At 56.2% G+C, this 19,231-nt stretch overlaps 6 protein-coding genes across 6 annotated transcripts; 2 read left to right on the forward strand and 4 right to left on the reverse strand.

The window, feature by feature from the left end:
* Positions 1–492: 492 nt before the first annotated feature.
* Positions 493–3,166, forward strand: BO70DRAFT_353889 (WLM-domain-containing protein; the record flags this gene model as incomplete). Its single annotated transcript, XM_025541840.1, has 3 exons — positions 493–1,355; positions 1,418–1,492; positions 2,257–3,166. 3 exons carry the CDS (start codon positions 493–495, stop codon positions 3,164–3,166), a joined length of 1,848 nt encoding a protein of 615 aa, XP_025398016.1.
* A 144-nt stretch (positions 3,167–3,310) lies between these two features.
* Positions 3,311–5,082, reverse strand: kat1 (putative 3-ketoacyl-CoA ketothiolase (Kat1)). The gene is made up of 5 exons (XM_025543547.1): positions 5,021–5,082; positions 4,774–4,855; positions 4,534–4,714; positions 3,889–4,465; positions 3,311–3,828 (listed from the first exon to the last, which is right to left on the reverse strand). The coding sequence occupies exons 2-5, from the start codon at positions 4,842–4,844 to the stop codon at positions 3,401–3,403; spliced, it is 1,257 nt and encodes a 418-aa protein (XP_025398017.1). The 5' UTR covers positions 4,845–4,855; positions 5,021–5,082; the 3' UTR covers positions 3,311–3,400.
* A 143-nt stretch (positions 5,083–5,225) lies between these two features.
* Positions 5,226–6,733, reverse strand: BO70DRAFT_363376 (uncharacterized protein). Its single transcript, XM_025543548.1, has 2 exons — positions 6,642–6,733; positions 5,226–6,388 (listed from the first exon to the last, which is right to left on the reverse strand). The coding sequence occupies exons 1-2, from the start codon at positions 6,661–6,663 to the stop codon at positions 5,433–5,435; spliced, it is 978 nt and encodes a 325-aa protein (XP_025398018.1). The 5' UTR covers positions 6,664–6,733; the 3' UTR covers positions 5,226–5,432.
* Positions 6,734–6,905: 172 nt separating this feature from the next.
* Positions 6,906–8,876, forward strand: BO70DRAFT_317522 (DASH complex subunit ASK1). Its single transcript, XM_025540387.1, has 4 exons — positions 6,906–7,030; positions 7,107–7,213; positions 7,285–8,215; positions 8,286–8,876. The coding sequence occupies exons 1-4, from the start codon at positions 6,940–6,942 to the stop codon at positions 8,420–8,422; spliced, it is 1,266 nt and encodes a 421-aa protein (XP_025398019.1). The 5' UTR covers positions 6,906–6,939; the 3' UTR covers positions 8,423–8,876.
* A 395-nt stretch (positions 8,877–9,271) lies between these two features.
* Positions 9,272–12,860, reverse strand: BO70DRAFT_397734 (putative Rho GTPase activator Rga; the record flags this gene model as incomplete). The annotated part of the gene is made up of 6 exons (XM_025546730.1): positions 9,272–9,771; positions 9,823–9,918; positions 9,975–11,987; positions 12,062–12,604; positions 12,678–12,708; positions 12,786–12,860. 6 exons carry the CDS (start codon positions 12,858–12,860, stop codon positions 9,272–9,274), a joined length of 3,258 nt encoding a protein of 1,085 aa, XP_025398020.1.
* A 1,484-nt stretch (positions 12,861–14,344) lies between these two features.
* Positions 14,345–18,710, reverse strand: BO70DRAFT_388263 (ABC transporter ATP-binding protein; the record flags this gene model as incomplete). Its single annotated transcript, XM_025545976.1, has 2 exons — positions 14,345–18,622; positions 18,694–18,710. The coding sequence occupies 2 exons, from the start codon at positions 18,708–18,710 to the stop codon at positions 14,587–14,589; spliced, it is 4,053 nt and encodes a 1,350-aa protein (XP_025398021.1). The 3' UTR covers positions 14,345–14,586.
* Positions 18,711–19,231: the final 521 nt, after the last annotated feature.

Here is a 19,231-nt window from a genome sequence, read left to right on the forward strand (position 1 = left end):
GTAAGTAGGTACTGGATACTACCTCCTACCAAGCCTGCCGGATCCCCCGGTTGACTCGTGGGGTTCTTCTGTTCGCCCTCTCTCCAAGAACCGTTCCCCGTGCTTTTTCTCCTGTCCTTCTTTTTTCCTTCCTTTTCTCCCTCACCTGTTCTTCCTTCCCCTCCCTCCATCTCTCCCCCTCTCCCCCTCTCCCCCTGTCTCGTCCATACCGCATTGGTGTGTCGATTGGTGCATACCACGCCCCGTCAGGTGTGCCTACACTGCAACTGCACTGCTAGCCTACTGCACTGCTCGCCTACCCCCTGAGGGCATGCGATTGTAACGATCGTGCATGTCCCCGTCGCAGTTTGCTTCCAGATCTCCCGACTCCGACTCCCCCCTCCCGCGCGACTCGGCTTCCCCAGCACAGAATGCAAGCAGAGGCATGAGTGCCCTCCCCTACCGCGCACCCCCTCACACCATCCTCACCTCACCGGCCCCCAACCGCCGGACATGACCCCCCGGGGCCTGCTGGCCGTCGTCTGCTGCGCGATCTGGTCAGCGGCCGTGGCCACGGCACTCCCCAGCTCGACGACCGACCACACCTCCTCCCACGGCACCTTCGTCAAGCACAGCGAACCCGACCCGTTATGGCACATATACGGGCTGAACCGCTCCGAGGAGTTCAAGTACTTCCACGAGCCCGGCCGCGACGACACCCTGGGCCACTACGATTCGCGATTCTTCCGCGGCGAGCCCGTGCCGGAGGAGGAGCGCTCCGTCACCCTGACGCATATGATCCGGGCGTATCTGAATTTCTTTGAGGACAATGCGCTGGAGACGTGGATCGCGCACGGCACGTTGCTAGGGTGGTGGTGGAATGGCAAGGTGGGTGGTCGTGGTGGCGTTTTGCCCTGGGTTTTCTGGCCGTTCACTCACATTCCGCAGATCATGCCCTGGGATTGGGACATCGACACCCAGGTCATGGATACCACGCTGTTTCACCTCGCCGATCACTTCAACCAGACCGTCGTCCAGTACACCACCGCCAATCCCCAGACCGAACGCAAGTACCTCCTCGACGTGAACCCGTGGGCGCGACAGCGCGATCGCGGCATGGGACTGAACATCATCGATGCGCGCTGGATCGACATCAGCACGGGCTTATATATCGACATCACCGGGTTGAGCCGTCTCAACCCCAACAAACCCACCCGGTGGGAGTGCAAAAACGGGCACGAGTATCAGACGGATGACATCTATCCGCTGCGCACATCGACCTTCGAGGGCGTGACGGCCAAGGTGCCGTTCCGGTATGACGGGGTACTCACGGAGGAGTACACCAAGAAGGCGTTGACCAACACCCAGTTCCATGAGTAAGTATTTGCCTTGCCTCCGCTGCATCTGACAAGTAGCAACATGGCTGACACGGGACCAGTCACACGTGGAACCCAAAACTAGAGGAGTGGGTGCTAGACGAGCCGGCCGCGAAAGACGGCAAGGACGACCGGCAGTATGAGTGATCTGGAGCATTATATACTATCCATCCATCGAGTGCGTCATGCGGCATAGATCCGCGGTCATAGTATCGTAAATATCGGTGTTGGGGTTTTGGGCATGGCGGCGTTATCGTTTTGGACAGTCCATATTCATTTCGAATCAATCAATCTTCACATAATCAACCTACCCACCGGGGGCATTATCCCGATACGTAAATCGGAACGTAGGACGAGTGTGGGGGGGGGGGTGCTAGGTATATCCCAGACAGGATCACTTAACTCCAGACACATCAGAGACACGGCAGATTAAGGCCAGATTAAGCAGCGCGGATCGCCCGATCTGGGCCTGAGGCACTAGGCAGACTGACTGTCAGTCACATGGCACACTAGAGGTGGAGTTACACTGTACTCTGCTACTGGTGACACGTGATGCGGTCTAACCTGTTCCGGATTCTGTATTTGGGTACATCTTATCGCCACATGACCATGACGGTCATCTTATCGCTGACAAACAAATCGAAGTCCATCGAAGAGTCGATCATCGTCGTCTGCGTCTGTCGCGACTCGCGACGGGCAATATAACATCTCACCGTCGTCCTCCCCATCTCTCGCTCCCCACCCTCCAACCCGTCCAGATCTCAAATCAAAATGTCGACCTCCCCAGAGCACAACACCAGCAACCATGACCCCAACAGCGACAGCGACATCCACAGCGACACCATAACCCTACAAATCCACCACCGCAACACCCCCACACCCTAACCGTGCCCTCAACCAGCACGCTGACAGACCTGACCACCCTCCTCTCCGACACCCTACACATCCCCCCGGCCAACCAAAAACTCCTCATCGCCCCTAAACCCGGCATGCTCAAACACCCCTTCGCGCCCACCCCGCTCTCCACCCTCCTCCCGCTCACCTCCCCGAAATTCAAACTCACCCTCCTGGGCACCCCGACCAGCGACATCGACACGCTCAACGCCCAAGCCACAGCCCTCAAGACGCAAGCCGAGGCGCGTCTCCAGGCGTGGCGAACCTACGGCGCATCGCCTACCCGCTCCTCCTCCTCCTCCTCCTCCTTCTCCACAACCAACAAAATCCACACCCTCTCCTCCTCCTCCACCTCCAGCAATTCAGACACCTACACCTTCCACCGTCTCCTCCCCCTCCCCCACCTCCCCCACCCAGAACGCAGCCTCACCTTCCTCACCCGCCTGCGCTCCGACCCAGGCATCCGCTCCGCCATGGCCAAACACAAATTCTCCGTCCCGCTGCTCACGGAAATGGACCCCATCGAACACACCACCATGGAGTCGCGCACGCTCGGCCTGAATCGGAATAAAGGCGAGGTGATCGAGTTGAGGTTGCGCACGGACGCTTACGACGGGTATCGCGATTACAGGACCATTCGCAAGACGCTGTGTCATGAGCTGGCGCATTGCGTGTTCAGTGACCATGATCGGGATTTCTGGGATTTGACGGCTCAGATTGAGAGGGAGGTCGAGAGGGGGGATTATACGAAGAGTGGGAGGACGGTGGGCCAGGAGGAGTTTTATAATCCTCGGGATTGGGAGGGCGTGGAGAGTGGGGAGGTTGTGGTTGATGAGAGGGGGTGGACCGGGGGGAGTTTGTTTTGGGGGGTCCGGTGGTGGTGGTGGTGGTGGTGGTGGTGGGCAGGGGAGGGGTGAGAGTCGGAGGGAGGTTTTGGCGAGGGCTGCGGAGGAGAGGATGAAGAAGGCAAAGGAGAAGGAGAGGGAGAGGGAGGGTAGGTCGTGATGGGATGGGTTGTGTATACTTATTTGTTGACAGGCTGGTTTGGCTTGGCTTGTTTATACCGCAGTGCACGCTGTACAATTTTTGCTTGTGTACACGCATACATAGCATGGCATTAAGTTACAATATGATAATGACATGAACCGACTTTATACCTGCTCATTCACCAGCAACCCTGCCATGCCCTGGCCCGTGCCAATGCACATACTCGTCACCAGGACCTTCTGCTTCGTGCGTCGGGCCTCGCTCAGCACCGTGCAGATCTGGCGCGCGCCTGTCGCCCCCAGCGGGTGGCCCAGCGCGATGGCGCCGCCGCGCGGGTTCACCTTGGCGTGCTCCAGACCCAGGTTGTTCAGACAGTAGACGGCCATGGAGGCGAACGCCTCATTGATCTCGTAGATGTCGATATCGTCCTTGCTCAGGTTGAACTGGGACAGCAGCTTGGGGATCGCCGCCGTCGGGCCAATGCCCATGATGCGCGGCGGCACACCCGCAACCGTGGCACCGCAGAACTTGGCCAGAATGGGCTGGTTCAGCTCAATAGCCTTGGAGCGGCGCATGAGAAGCACGGCAGCGGCTGTAGATAACAATCAGCACTACCTTCCCCTCTACGACTCAGTAAAGGAACCAAACTCACCACCATCGGTAACCTGACTCGAATTCCCCCCGGTGCTCCGATTCCCAAACCCCGGGAAAGCGGGACGAATCTTACCAAGTGACTCCGCAGTCGTTCCATACCTCACGCCCTCATCCTTCGTCAAAGTAACCTCCTTCACCTCGCCGGTCTTCGGATCCTTGACGGTCGTCTTAATCGGCACGATCTCATCATCAAACCACCCCGCCTTCTGCGCCTCCTCCGCCCGCCGGAACGACTCCGCCGCGTACCGATCCTGCTGCTCGCGCGTGATCCCAAAGTCCGCGCCCACGTTCTCCGACGTCTGTCCCATCGGCTGCATGCAATCCGCCGCCTCCTGGTTGCGGAGGACTTCCTCGTTGAACGGGCGCGGCATCCGATCGCCAGGCGCGGACATCAGCTCCGCTCCGACGGCAATGCCGACGTCGATGGCCCCGAGCTGGATCTGGTTCGCGATATCCTGCACGGCTTTCAGCCCCGACGAGCAGAAGCGGTTCACGGACGATCCGCCCGCCGTGTGCGGGATGCCGGCGGCGAGGGAGGCGGCGCGGACGAGGTAGGCGGCTTTGCCGTCGTTGACCTGTATCCAGAGAGTGTCACGTTTAGCTGGTAGTGATATACATTATTGTGGTGATGTGGACGACGTACGTTTCCTAGACAGACATCCTCGACCAGAGCGGGGTCGAGCTTCGATTTAGACAGGAGTTCTTTCAGGAGCGCGTAGATCAGGTAGTCCAGCTCGGTGTCCTTGAAGCCACCCTTGACGGCTTTGGTGAGCGGCGTGCGCAGCGCGAGCGTGATGACTACATCGTCGGGGTTCTTCTGCGTGCTGGCGTGCTGGTTAGCGGTGCGGAAGCGGGAGGTCGAGATGAGAAGTGTGGTGCTTACATGGCGGAGAGTCCGCTGGCTCCGGACGGTTTCAGGTGGTTGAGGATCGAGGAGAGACGGTCGGCGGCCATGATGCTCTGTTCTGTGGATTGACGGGGTTAGTGTGGCTGGATTTTAGGCTCGGGGGTGAGTTGGAGATGGAGATGAGGCAGATGGCGAGGGGGGGGCGGAGGTAAGCGGAGAAAGGACAGATTGGAGTGTGGGAAGACGTGTAGGGACAGTCGACGACAGACTACTATGCACGTACCTGTACTGTCGGGAAGTGGAATGCAAAAGCAAGAAGTGGGCAAAGAAGCAGTCAGGAAGGGGGAGGGGCGAGATGATATAATGCTCATGCTGGGCAGATGCGGCGTTTCGTTGCCAGCCGAGCACCAGCCGAGGCTCTTGCCGCTCTGGGATAACCTCCGACCAGTAGTACTAGCTACTTTCTGGCTCGGCCAATTTATGAGGCCGGCGAGGGGTGTGTATGCAGCGTCTATCCGATGCGAGGTTTCCGTTGTTTCTACCAAAAGTCCAGATATATGTACAGTCTTCCACCAATTACGAGCGATACCCATCACCAAAAATCAATCAAAGCGGCTCAAGCAAAGTAACACCAGTCGCCTTTCCATTAGCGCCGTCCGTCCATGAAAGCAAATTCCAGCCAACCAGTCCCATGCCTACAAGTAGTGGTGTTCTTCGTTGCTGATGACGCTGCCAACCTCCGACCAGCTGGCCGGGGTCGCCGCACCCGACCGCTCGAACTCGCTCAGGGTGCCCTCCGACGACGTATCCGCGGCTGACCCGTGGATCTGACTGAAGCTACTGGCAACAGACGGCGTCGAGGGGGTAGACGGGCGATAGTGATCAAAGTCATCAAAGGGGTTGTTCGCCGGGTTAGCATCTGGATACGCGTTCGCAGTGGTGTCGTTGGCATGGTCATCCGGGTGAGCATACAACACCTCGGAAAAGTCTTCCGTATGGCTGGTCGCCGCCGATTCCGGTCGAGTGCTAGGACCAGCAGATCCTACGGAGCGCTCGCCATCTTCAGACTGCGAAATAAAGGAGGCCTCGAGCCTATCTGGCACTTCGGAGGTCGGGGTGAATTCAACCAGCGACGGTGTACGAGCATCAGGCGATGGGATAGAAATTTGTAGACGATCTGGGCCAAGACTCTTGATACCGTCGCTGTCAACCATGGCAGACGAGTTCCCCGCCGGCTTGCCGCGCTGAACAGGCTGTGACGTAGTTAATTCGACCGCAGTCGAGTTTGCCAACGAGTCGTTGGCATGAGGCTCAGAGACGTCCAGAAGTCGGCCACTTTCATCGACCAGAGAGTCGAAGCTGCTCGCCGGCGTGCTTTCTCGAGGATTACGACGTGCCTCCAGCAAGCTGCGTCGGCGTTGGAGCTCTTCCACCGCGATCCGCCGTCGCTCCTCAGCGGCAGCGCCCACCTCTTCCGTCATGGAGATATCCTGTCGGTAAGGCGCGGCATCTTGCGGGTGAATCTCATCGCCCAGATTATGTAACGCGACGGCGATTTTCCGTCGGGAGTTGTTCACCCATTGTCGGAACTGGGGCGATTCGTAGACCGCGATACCTGCAGCGACAAGCGCCGACACGGTGATGATAATCCCTGAAAGGTCAGTGTTACAGCCTGTGAGCTGAAACGACTCGAGAAGAACAGCTCTTTTACAAAAAAAGAAAGCACATTCGAATCACGCCACAGAGGATGCCTATCGACCCGGGCTCGAGCAGGTCATACGGGGGGGGGGGGGGGGGGTTCAGGGTTGCAGCGTCTACTGATAAGCACACCGCCCGGGTGAAACAAGAGAAGCAGTCCTGGATGGAATGGAGACAATGGAAAAGCCCCTGGAGAGCAAGCATACCTTTAGCTACCGGAGTAGGCATCGCAACAGTACCCTCAGTCGCGCAGAGTCAGTCCTGGCAGTGCAGGCAGTCCAGCAGGCAGCAGTCGGAGAGATGGGGAGGGTCGGCGTCACGTCGACTCGCTCGGCCTGTCATCGCCGTTCCCCGCCAGCCCGCCACATGACCCGCCGCTGCCCTTATCCGCCAGCCCTACCTGCCCGCCCGATCAGGCATCCCGTCCGATCCCCTCCGCGTCGACATCAAAACATCAACAACAGCGTCATCAACCATACACAACAGCAACCACACACCATCACCATGTCCCGCCAACCCTCTCAGGCCCAGCGCCCTCTGACCCTCACCGAGGAGCTCGAGAAGCTCGAGCAATCCATCACCCTCACCCTCCAAGGTACGTACGCCTACATACATGCCCAACCCTCCCTAACAACCACCCTATACACCTGCTAACTAACACGCACCCTCAGAAATCGACCACAACTTCAGCCAAGCGCACCGCATCGTCACAACCAGCATCCTCCCCGTCGTCGAACAATACGCCGACAGCTCCCGCGACGTCTGGCAAGGCGCCCAGGTACATCCTCCCCCCCTCGGCCCCTCCAACCAACCAACCCACCCAAAACCCCTCACTAACCTCCCCCATAGTTCTGGAAACAATTCTTCGAAGCCAGCGCGAACGTCTCCCTATCAGGCTACGAAGAAAAGCCCACCGAAGACACCTTCCAAGACCAAACCGCCAGCACCGCCGAAGAAGAAGACCCCTCCTCTACCTCCTTAGCCGAAACAGAAACCCAATCCCCCTCACACCGAGCCACAGACATGGAAATGACCTCCCTCAGCCTCTCCTCGCACAGCACGCCCCGCGCACCCCTTCACGACCAATCCTACAACGATGACGACACCGAAACGCACTTCCCTCACCGTCCCCAAACCAACAACAACCTAGACGACGACTTCGACATCGACCTCGACATCCACGATAACTACGACGACGAAAATGACCCGTACCTCCCCACTACACCCGCCAAATACACATCCTCCTCTCGTCATCACAGCAACCATAACGAATACGCCACGCATGATGAATCGCACACCCCGCTCTCCTCCTCCCCCTTCGTCCCGCCGCCCGAAAATCCCGTCCTGCACCAAATGCACGACAAGACGTACCGCGTCCAAGCCACGCCCCTGGGCAAGGGGTACCCGTCCGCCTCCGCCCGGTCCAAGTTCGCCGTAACGCCCAAGACAAATAAGAATAAATACGCGTACAACGATTCCCCGATCTCGAGTCCGGAGCCGGAGGCGCCGCGGTTGCATGCGGAGATTTTTTCGTCGCCGATGAAGGGGGTTGAGACGCCGAATACGGGGCGGAGGAGGAGGCCAAGCTCACATCGGGCAAGACTTACCCCGCAGCCCGGTTTGAGTGTGCTTACGCCGGCGAGGGGGGTTGGTGGTGGTGGTGGCAGACGGGGAGGGTGGGATAGCGATGATGATATGGAGCTCGATGAGGATTTGGGCCCCAGTCCCCCGAAGACGATGCAGTTTCATATTCCGCAGAGTCGATTGATGAAGACGCCTGGTGAGTGGGATTTCTTTCCCCTTTGCTCGCTGTTAAAGTGAGGGTCGTGCTAATGTGTATGTGAGTACAGCTAAGGAAGCCTCGAAGCGCATCGTGGAGGATCTGCTCTTCACGGCAGGCGCGAATGACACCACAGATGATCTGCCAGACGAGCAGAGCCCTAGTGTGATTCGACGCGTCGAGCGGTTGGAGGATGAGACTTTCTAGGTTCTGGGCACGTTGCATGGTCACACTGGGGGTTTGTTTACGTTGTGGATTATGACAAATATGAATACATACACAGATATGAATACATACTTAATCACGATCTACTACGTAGCAATAAGTTATGAATGCATACACAAACACAAATGCATAATTAGTCAAGCTCTCGCACTGGGTTACGTTGATACCCCAGTATCCTCCTTCTACCCCCATCACTACGACACTACGCTATCTCAACCACCCTCAACATAAAACGCAACTATTAAAAAGACCTGGGTATGGTATTCCAGACGTCCACTCAAAGCACAGGGCACAGGACAGGACAGACACGAGATCGACTGTTTCGGTAACACCACGACTAAGTACTAGCTTCGAACCTGCGGGATTCAACCAAGTAGAGGAAAAAAGAAAGAGATTACATGCGTGTAGGGTAGTGCAAGGACACATCAGGGTATCGACGGAGGCGCTGATCGGAAGATGATCATCAAAGGAATCTTGGGGTGGGAGGGATGAATGGATGGATGGATGGATAGGTAGATAGATGAGGAAGGTGCCAGGGAGGAGAGAAAATAGAGAGAGAGAGAGAGAGAGAGAGAGAGAGTAAACGGAAATGTATGCAAAAGGACCAATCACCCACGCCGCCGCGATATATGTACAATTGTCGTGCTGACAAGATTCGGGGTATTCTAACGAAGAATGAAACAGAGTATCTTTTCAGCAGCCAAGAAGGGAAGTGCGATTAGGAAGCAAAAAAGACGAGTGGGGGGGGGAGTCGCCCCGTTCGCTCACACGCCAGACCAGGCAAAACCAGGCCTAATGTGACGCGGGAGGCGAACCGGGGAGGCTGCCTACCTAACCCTGCATACCCATGAAGATCTCCTGACAGTTCTCCACCAAAAACTTCAATACCTCGTTCTTCTTCTGTACGTCGGTCATTTCCCGTGCAAGACTCTGCGGCCGCATGATGGTGGGCGCAAACACCACGGCAATGTTCTGGCTGGTCATCAGATTCTCCTTCTCGCGCTCGACCACGCGCCTCAGGTGGAACACCAGGAACTCGAGCACATCTTGGTGCACGCGTGGCAGCTCCCGGAGACTCTTTTGTAGGTTCTCAATCCGGGCAGCCTGTGAGGTGATTTCTCCCGAGTCGATGACCATCTCGTAGACCTCGAACGTGATAAGCGGAGTGGGAAGCTTGCGGAAGTACTGCTTGAGCGCCGAGGTCACTGCGTGGATATCCAGATCGGGGTCAGAGATATCGTAGTCCTGCGGAGATCGTTCAAAGCCTTCGCGAATTGTTTGAATGGCGGAACTAGCACCCGACTTCCGGTAGATACCTTCCATGTCCATGCCTAGGCGACTGTTAGTCTCTGGATTTTAAAGAAAGAGATGGCAGGAAATACCTCGTAGTTCAACTTCTTGGATACAGCGGGTAACAATGGCGGGTATAATGCTCTTCTCATGCTCCATACGCATTTCCAAATCGGTACCGAAAAGGGCTGGAAAGGTGTAAGTAATTTCTTCAAGGACAGGGAACGTGACTCTAGATAAATACCTCCAGGAGTAGGTGTCTCAGCAAGAGCCGGAACACTGTCGGTTTGCGGCATCCGCACTCCCGTTGTCTTGCTTCGCTGGTTGCCGAAGAATCCAAAGCCCTGGCGACTGGGGTCTTGGGTCTGAGAGCGTGGAAGACCGGGGCCAACCTCAACGGGCGTAGCTTCACTTGACATGAAAGCGCCTTTGAGACCCTTAGTAACGCCCTTGGCGACGTTCTGGCCTCCCTTCTTCCAGTTGAACTTGCGAGGTTGTCCCTTGCGGATGCTGACCACCTGAGGTCCTGGAACGATCGTAGCCGGTTCAGCCTCTTCAGAGAGATTTGTTATCGGGACCAAATCGCTGTTGGCTGCTTTCAAGGCTTCAATGGACGAAAGCGACTTCTCCTTGCCATGCGAATAGATACCAAGACCATTGGCACCGCGAGGGCCTTCATTCGGGCTGGCCTTGTAAAGCTCCTGAATCTGGTGCACCAACTGGTTGTTCAATTCGGCGAGCTGGGCATTCTTGGAGGACAGCTGCTCGAACTCTTGGAAGCTCTTATCCTTCATGCGGTTCAAGTTGGCAAGTTCCTCGGCGGCGTCGTTGCGCTTCTGCACCAACTCTTCGATCTGGGGTGTGAAGGACTCCTTTAGCTTCTGGATCGACTCCACAAACTCGCGCAAGACATGGTTGGACAGCTTGCCAAGGTCTAGGGAGCCACCTCCACCGCGCTTTTCGGCCTCAAGATGGTCCGTCAACACGGAGAGTTCCCGCATGGCAATCTCCTTCTTGGCATCCAAGACGACCATGGTGGATCGTTTCTCGTGCAGCTCGGTATTGACCTGCTTGACCTCGGCACTGGCGTTGAGCATCGCTTCCATGTCGGCAATCTTCTGCTCCCGATCGAACACACGCTGCCTTTCTTTGCGTAGCTCGTTGCGCAACCATGTCACCTCCTCCGGTCCTGCAGTCTCGGGGTTGATGGCCGAAGGGCTTCCCAAGTCGGGTAGCACCGCAGACCCGTTGATGGGCGATTTGGGCCATTTGGCATCCTTGGATAGGCGCGATCCTTTGTCGCTGTAGCTGCGGCCGTGGCGCACTGAGTTAGACACGCGACGCAGGAAAGACTCGTTCGTCTGTCCGGGGTGACCATCTTCCGAACCCAGGATGCGGGCCATATCTTCGTCCATGGTGAAGTCGCCGCCGCCATTGTACCGCAGCAACGACGGAGAAACCGCACCATCGCCCTGGCGATAGGAATCCACCTGTTGGACGGTACTGATCGAGTTCGGACGCGCGAGGGGCTTTGGCTGCTCATTCATATCGCTGCGCGGAGTCCAAGCGGATTCACCAGTTCTCGGGGTGCTCTTGCTAATTCCGGTCCTGTCCGTAGATCGCTCGCTCCACTGGTCACTAGCAGTGATCGATGCCGGACGAGGGGACATGGCGGCTTCCTTTCTCGAAGTCTGGTGCAGCTTGCTCTCTAGAGAGTCGCCCCGCTTGGGATGGGGCTGCATGCTCGAAGAGGATAGGAACGACTGTGCCGAGTCAACAGATCCACTGGCCTCGTGGAGTCGACGGAGTTCATGAGACGGCCGAATCGGGAGTGTAGTAGTGTTATCGACCGCCATTCTCGGGAACTCTGCGGCAGGCCCATCTCTCTGTGAGGCGCTCGCTGATCTGGTGCTTTCAGGGCTGGGCGTGGAGAATGTGCTGGTCTCTTTCCGTCCCATGTCGGACCGCGAACTGCGAGCTGAGGCGGACCTTGCGCCGTTGGCGAGGTCATCCTGGCGCCAACGTGCCGCATCAAGGTCGCCGCGGCCCTTTTCTTGGTACGCAATGTGGGGAGACGAAGCCGCCGACTCGTGAGGCGATTTCTGGTATGACGTGGAAGGAAGCTGTCCACGAGGGGATCGTTGCTCTTCATTGGGGTCGAATGCGACTGGAATCAGGAATTCCCCGCCATCTGCCTCGGTAGGAACCACTGAGTGCCGATTGCTCCGGTAAGTGCTCGAAGGAAGGATGAGGTTGTCTGGGGGTAGAAAATCCAAGAGTTAGCCCGAGGGGGTCACAACGCATCAAACTATTCATATGCTGCCAGCTTACCTTGATTATCGGGGGGTGCACGAGTAGCAGAAGCACTTCGGCCCCTTCCTGCGTCCAGCGCAGGTGCGGCTCCTCGCACAGCTGCTTCGGGAATCGCGTCTACATAGGAATCGGCAACAGGGTCGTCCGAGCCACGAGATCTCGGTTCGGGTTCCTCTGAGGGCAAAGAGGGAAGTGACTTGTCGAGCTTTATGCCTGGAGGCGCCTGTTTTCGAGACGGAGGAGCATTCCGACTCCTCTTCCGCCGGCTTTGCATGAGTAATTCATGGCAGTCCATACAGAAGATACCCTGCGACGTGCGAGCATAGCGCAGATTCTCGATTTTCTTTTTGCACTTCCGGCATCGGAAGCACTGTGCGCAGAATGCCTGTTCGCCCGTCAAGATCGCGAGGTCCTCAATTTTGTTTCCACATGAACTGCAGCTGTAGGTGCAATTGCTGCAGATCAACGATCCATCTCCAAGAAGTAGCAGGTGCGCGTCGGAATCGAGAAGGGTACCGCAGGTGCTGCAGCAAAAGCATTCAATATGCCATCGATTGCCAGCTAAACGGAGAAAAGGAGCGGTCAGCGACATGTCCAGAAAAGGAGTCCAAGAATTTATCGGACGCAAACTTACCAAGCTCGAAAGCCTTGCCCTCTTCTAGAATCTATTCGTAAAGAAGAAAAAAAAGCAGATTAGCCCGCGATGCCCATTAATTGTTCCAACCAAGTCCACAATGCGTACCTCGCCACAACCCTTACAAGGGAATGGAATATCATCCTGCTCCAAGGGAGACTCAGGATACGCCGGAGACTCCATCTTCGACTCCGCTTCCGAGGAACGATCGAAAACGGCGAGCTTATTAAGGTGAAAGAGTCAATTTGGTGGGAGGAGAGGGCGGGTGGGGGGTGGGTAGGGAGGATATAAAGCCGGGGGTCGCGCCCGCGAAGTTTAAAAGGGTTGAGGGAATCGGCGATGTTGAAGAAGGTTTTTGGGCACCAGGTACGCAACCGACGTGAGAGGAAAGTTCCGAGCCCCGTCGACAAACAATAAGAAGGATCGCTGAAAAAGCATACGACGGAGGAGGGGGAGGAGCGCGGTGGTGGTGGTAGTGCGGTGGTTGTCCCGACGGGGGGGGGTTCTTTTGGTGATGGAGAAAGAAGGACACGTCCGCGCGCGGAATCAATGCAATTAACTCTCACCACGCAGGGACAGCAGCGATACGAGCATAGAAAGGTTAGAGGGTCTAGGGAGATGGAGATTAGATTAATGGCAGGGTTAGTGGCAGATCAAGCAGGGCCACCATAGTGGAGGGGAGGGGGGTTAAAGCGCAATAACAATCAATCGATAGGGTCAAGACGATAGATTAATGACGAGAGGCAGCCAGACCAGCCGGGCCAGGGGTAGCAGCAGCAGCCGTCGCAGCCGTCGCAGCAGCAGGAGGAGGAGGAGCAGCAGCAGCAGCAGCAGCAGCAGCGGAGTGAGGGAGGGAGGGGAGGGGCTGGATTGGGACGGTCCCTAGTGGTAGATAGTACGTACCATGCAGTCAGGTCAGCAAGCAGCAACTGACGCAGACACAATGTGCAATCAAGGACAAGGACAAGGACGCTCTCGTAAGACGTGAGGGCAGTCACCCCAAACCCAAAAGAAATTCAAAAGGAAAAAAAAAAAAACTGAAGCAGAAGGGAAGGGAAAAGGTGAGCCAGTGGAACTGGACAAGGAAGAGAAAAGATTATTGAGCCAGGGGAGAGCGAAGAGGGAAAGGACGGAAAGAGAGTTGGAGGCCGAAATGAAACACACCAAACGGCGAGCGCCGTTTCAGATAGATTCCAACATCCAACAATCCATCCCCTCCCTCGCCAGCTCACTCCTCCGTGCCAGGGTGACCCTGCCTGCCATCTATCTAGTCATCGATATATCTATCTATCTCCATTCAATAGTGATCATAATAATCATCATTTATCCCCCCCCTCCCCTTCCTCCCAATCCAGGTGCCAGGAACAAACGAACAAACCCGGATACGAGAAATGAGACATGGATACGGTACGGTGTACTAGCCACCTTCCTGTTTCGGTAGGGACTGGACGGCCGGTGGAGGTATTTGGCCGTACCGGTACGGTTCGAGACACCTCAGGCAGCCATCGATCTGGGTCCAAGGAACTCTATCTATTAATACTCTTCTGGTGAGGATTATCTATTCACTCTCTGTCGACTCGATATCTCGAGGCCCAAAAGTATATACTCGGTGATAGTCGCCAGGTGTCTATATTATACATGATATCACCCCCCCCCCAACACCAACACCAAAACCAACACCAACACCATCAAACATTATTAATATCATGTACTACCTCCCTTTTATCCCATAGCCCTTCCCGGGGAATCGTCATAAAGAAAAGGAACAAACAACTAGAAACAAGAAATATAATAAACTCGGATCCCCAACAAAATACCAGCAAGGGGTTATCCTTGAGACTTTCTCCGGTCTTTCTTCCCCCCCTATGTGCGGTCGCTCCGCGTGTAGCCTTCATTCCACCATCGAGCCTCACGTCTCCAGCGACTGGTGAAGCACGCTCGTCCGATACATCTCACTGCGCTGGATCAGTTCCTGATGGGTGCCTTGTTCCGTACAACGACCCTCTTCGATCAGATAGATCTGATCCGCCCGGTGGATGGTGTTCAGCCGATGCGCGATCGCGACCACCGTCGTGCGGCCCGCCAGCGTCGCCAGGGCTTCTTGGATCTTCTTCTCCGACTCCACATCGAGCGCGCTCGTCGACTCGTCCAGCAGCAGCAGTCGCGGCTTGCGCACGAGCGCCCGCGCAATCGACAGGCGCTGGCGCTGTCCCCCGGAGAACTGCCTGCCGTCGTGGTTGCACATCGTCTGGTATCCTTCCGGCAGCGCTACAATGACGTCGTGGATGTTGGCCATGCGACACGCCTCTTCGATCTCCTCCTGTGTGGGTTCATGGCTCGGACAGGCCCCTAGGCCGATGTTGAAGGCAACGGTGCCTTCGAAGAGAACGTTCTCTTGCGGTACCAGGGCGATGTCGTCCCGGAACTCGGTGCCCAGCTGCCGCGTCACGTCGACCCCGTCGATGATTACCGACCCGGAAAGGGGCCGGTAGAACCTCTCCAGCATCGCAAAGGTCGTCGACTTGCCCGATCCACTGGGCCCGACCAGCGCACAGAACTGGCCAGGCTTGATGTCGATGTTGAGACCCCGCAGAACCGGGCGTTCGGGCCGGTTGGGGTAAGTGAAATGCACCCCGCGGAGCTGCGCGCCAATGCCGTTGCCGTGCGTCCGCCGGGGCGCCCTGCGTGCTGGCCTCTCGGCGGCCTCAACATCCTGTGCGACCGCATTCTCCTCGAGCAAGCCACTCGAGGGCTGGAAGCCGTGCATGGAATCCGGCGCCAGCTCCTCCTCCGCGGAACAAGTTGTGAGCAGGTCGGCAATGTTGGATGACGCCAGACGCGCCTTGGAGAGATCGGGAGCAAGGGCAAACATCTGCCCACAAGACTGCGTACTGAAGAGCAGGGCCGGCAAAATGATGAAAAACTGGGTTTGGGAGTACAACCCTGATGCGACTTGTTTCGATCCCCACCAATATGCGAGGGCATAGACGAAGTTGCTGATGCTGAACGCCAACGCCAGCCAGGCGTTGCCATGTGCAATCGCTTTCATGGTGTCCCGGTAGGGACGGCGCAGGGCTCGGCTAAAGACTTCATGCGATTGCTTTTCCAGGGAGAAGGCAGCGACGGCGCGGATGTTTTCCACGGCCTCGACGGTAATGGCCGTTGCCTGAGCAAACGCTTTCTGATGCCGTTCGGCAAACTTGGCTTGGACCCGGAGCTTCATTATGCCCGCCACCAGCAGCACAGGGATAGTCGGAAACAAGACAATGGTGATCTTCCAAGCAATTGCAAACGAGATCGTAAGACCCGCTACTAGGTTCACAGCGGTGGCAAGAAGGAGTCCGATGGTGGTCCCGGTGATACCGCTCAGCGACGCAGCATCGCCAGTGATGTAGGTGATCAAAGTTCCTGGCGTCCGGTCTTCCATGCCGTGCCATTGCACCGTTTGACGGAGTAGGGACCGCAGGGACAACACTCGGATGCGATACAAGATCTTGTCGGCGGCCCAGCCAAAGGCACAGCCACCCACCACGTTCGCTGTAAGCTCCACCAGCGCAAGGATAAAGAACAGCAGTCCATATAGATTGCCGCTGTCACTGATGGCGCCAGGGGACCGGCATGGACTCAGACTGCCGACCGTATGACCAAAGACGACCGCCTCAGCGGAGTAGCTACCACCGATGATGATGGACATACAGAGACCAAGCAAAATCAAGAGCATGTTGGCTCGCATGAGAGACAAAATGTACCGGACAGTAAACCAAATGGAACGCTTCTTTCCCTTCTTTTTGCCATCCTCCTTCCCGTCCTTCGATCCAGGAGGTGTATCACCAAACACCGTGTCCTCCGTGATATCTGAGCCACTGACACCTACCAGAGGCTCCTTGTCATCGTCCCTGTCATCGTCGAGCCCCATGCTTGCGAAGACAGTACTTGTCCCGGGTGTGCTGCCAAATATCGAATCATCTGGGATGTCAAGGTCTTGGGCACTCAACTTCCCTAGATTCTGAAGCCGTACCATCTCAGCGTAAACACCGCCTTGGGCTACGAGGTCCGAATGAGACCCTTCTTCTGTGACGCGCCCGGTTTGAACGACAATGATTTTCTGCGCGCTTTTGGCAGTAGCCAGTCGATGTGCAATGGAGACGGTAGTGACGTGTTTGGAGACCTTGGCCAGTGCCGCCTGGATGAGTTGTTCGCTCGTGGAATCCAAAGCTGCCGTAGCCTCATCGAGGATAAGCAAAGATGGCTCCCGTACGAGAGCTCGAGCAAGCGCGATGCGCTGTTTCTGACCTCCGCTAAGCTGGTTTCCAGCCGTTCCGACGTTGGTTGCGAGTCCGTGAGGCAAGGCGTCAATGAAGTTCAGGGCGTTAGCGTTCGAGGCCGCCTGTCTCACCAGTTGCAAGATTTCGGCTACGCAGCTATCGAACTCGGTAAGAGTAACGATCTCTGACGCGCCTTCCCTGATCTTCTGAGCGAAGTCTGGGAGGCTTGAATCGAGAATGAACGGGGCCAGGCGTTGATGCCTCTCTGCGGCTGAGGCAACCAGGCCATAGGCGATATTTTCAAGGATCGTCCGATCAAGCAAAGATGGTTCCTGTTGAACAAATCCAATATTCCCACGCAGGTTCCGAACATTGAGATCACGGAGGTTCTTTTCTCCTACAGTGACCCCTCCTGATTTAGGGTCGTAGAACCGTTCCAAGAGGGACACCACGGTTGACTTTCCACCGCCAGAGGGTCCGACAATAGCCGTATGCTTCTTTGGCGGAATGACAAAGCTCATTCCCTGAAGCACAGGGACATCTGGGCGAGCTGGGTAGGAGAAGTGGACATCATGGAACTCGATGTTCTCTTCTCCAAAGGCAACCGTCTTGTCGCCTTCATCCCCAGTTCCATCAATGACGGACGGGCGGTTGATCACGGCCAAGAGCCGCTCTGAGGCACCGGCTGCCGAGGCGAAGACGTGGATAAAGGGCGCGACCTGGCTCAGGATGAAAGAGGCATCGATGAGTACGAAGATAACGGTATAGACTGCACCCACAGAAACGCCTGAGTCGCCGTGGGCTAACGACCTGGAGATCATCTGAGAACCCTCCCAGTAGGCCAGGGCATTGGCGGAGTAGGCAACGAAGTATAAGCATCCAAGCTGTGCGGCGTGAGTTCCGGCCTTTTTGAGCGCATCCAAGGACGATCGCGAAAGGTAACTGGCGAATCGCTGTTCCAGACGGTCATTGGCATTGAAAGCATGGACCAGGGTCAGATGCGACAAACTAGACGAGGCGATCGATGTAGCTGCATTGATGTTGGCGGTGACACGGCTCCCATACTTCTTGATAAAATGACCGCCCACCAGGGACATCAGAAGGAAGCATGGAACCACCGATACCAACATACCCGCAATCCTAGGCACCTTGATAAAAGCCACGACATAAGCGGTCACGAAGTATGACACCGTTGTAATAACCAGGCCAACCTTCTCCGATGTTCCCGTCTGGACGGTCTCGATGTCGCTAACTAATCGGGATATCACATCACCAGGAGGCAGAGACTCGATGAACTCCATGTCCTGTTTGATTATACTCTCGAAGTACCGTCTACGATAGCGGCGCGCAAGCCGCTCACTCACCAGGCACCAACATGAGGTGTAGGTGTAGATGATGAAGAAGTTTGCTATCGTGATGTAGACCACATAGAGGGCCTTGGTGCGTACGCTTGATGCCAAGTCGGACGAAGGGCTGTCGGAAGTAGAGCAGGTGGTCGAATTGAGGTCGTTGATCAAATCACCGAAGACAATCCCGAGTAGTGGAAACGGAACCCCGCCAGCAATTGCAGAGAGAACACCGCCGATTATGAGGAAAACGTCGGACTTTGTATAGTCTAGAGAGAAGAGAAGGTTGATGTAGGAGAAAAACTTCTTGATGTCATCTTTGGTAGGATTGAGGCTTTTGAAATATTGCATCTAATCAAAGAGCTACCGTCAGCCTATACTCCTCACGCTATTTAGTCAACGTACCAGTTCTCCAAAGCCATTGGAGCTTGTTGATTCCCCAGAGGCTAGTAGTTCTGTGCCTGCCATGGTGGCCTCTAAAGCATACAACCCCTCACACAAGACACAGGGCGACAATTTATCGGACGTCGCAGTCTATACTGGAGGCAAAAGTCTCAACGAGCGACACCAAGAGCCGCGGAATGACAGCCCCAGCGACTCTGGAATGTAAGGCAGTCAATCAGCGATGATGGAGAGTTTCCCGTTCACTCATTAGAGCAATCCCCGAAAAGCATCCCGTTCGGGATGCACAAGGCTCTCGGTCAATCCGTGTTTTGCCAGTTTGGGGGTAGGAAACCGAGGATAAAGGGAGGGGGTGCAACAAAAGAGGAGAGGGGGGGATGGGAAGAAAATAAACAGGAACGAGAAAGCGCGCGCGCGAGAGAAATCATCCGGAAGAAAGATGTCAGGCTAGAGAGTCGAGACCCAGGAAGATTTCACAATGGCTCCGGTTGCGGCAGTGACAGTGACATGAGTATGAAGGCCAGTTAAAGACAAGCATGAT

This window comes from Aspergillus heteromorphus (genome assembly GCF_003184545.1).
Source record: "Aspergillus heteromorphus CBS 117.55 chromosome Unknown BO70scaffold_18, whole genome shotgun sequence".
In the NCBI taxonomy this organism is placed as follows: domain Eukaryota; kingdom Fungi; phylum Ascomycota; class Eurotiomycetes; order Eurotiales; family Aspergillaceae; genus Aspergillus; species Aspergillus heteromorphus.

Excerpts from the sequence above, each read along its gene's own strand:
- kat1 (XM_025543547.1), bottom strand. The coding sequence starts at position 4,844 with ATGGCCGCCGACCGTCTCTCCTCGATCCTCAACCACCTGAAACCGTCC. Across the intron at positions 4,715-4,773 it reads GCCAGCGGACTCTCCGCCAT|CACGCAGAAGAACCCCGACG; the intron begins GTAAGCACCACA and ends CCAGCACGCCAG. Across the intron at positions 3,829-3,888 it reads GAGTCAGGTTACCGATGGTG|CCGCTGCCGTGCTTCTCATG; the intron begins GTGAGTTTGGTT and ends TGTTATCTACAG.
- BO70DRAFT_363376 (XM_025543548.1), bottom strand. The coding sequence starts at position 6,663 with ATGCCTACTCCGGTAGCTAAAG. Across the intron at positions 6,389-6,641 it reads GCCTACTCCGGTAGCTAAAG|GGATTATCATCACCGTGTCG; the intron begins GTATGCTTGCTC and ends CTGACCTTTCAG.
- BO70DRAFT_317522 (XM_025540387.1), top strand. The coding sequence starts at position 6,940 with ATGTCCCGCCAACCCTCTCAGGCCCAGCGCCCTCTGACCCTCACCGAG. Across the intron at positions 7,031-7,106 it reads CATCACCCTCACCCTCCAAG|AAATCGACCACAACTTCAGC; the intron begins GTACGTACGCCT and ends ACGCACCCTCAG. Across the intron at positions 8,216-8,285 it reads TCGATTGATGAAGACGCCTG|CTAAGGAAGCCTCGAAGCGC; the intron begins GTGAGTGGGATT and ends ATGTGAGTACAG.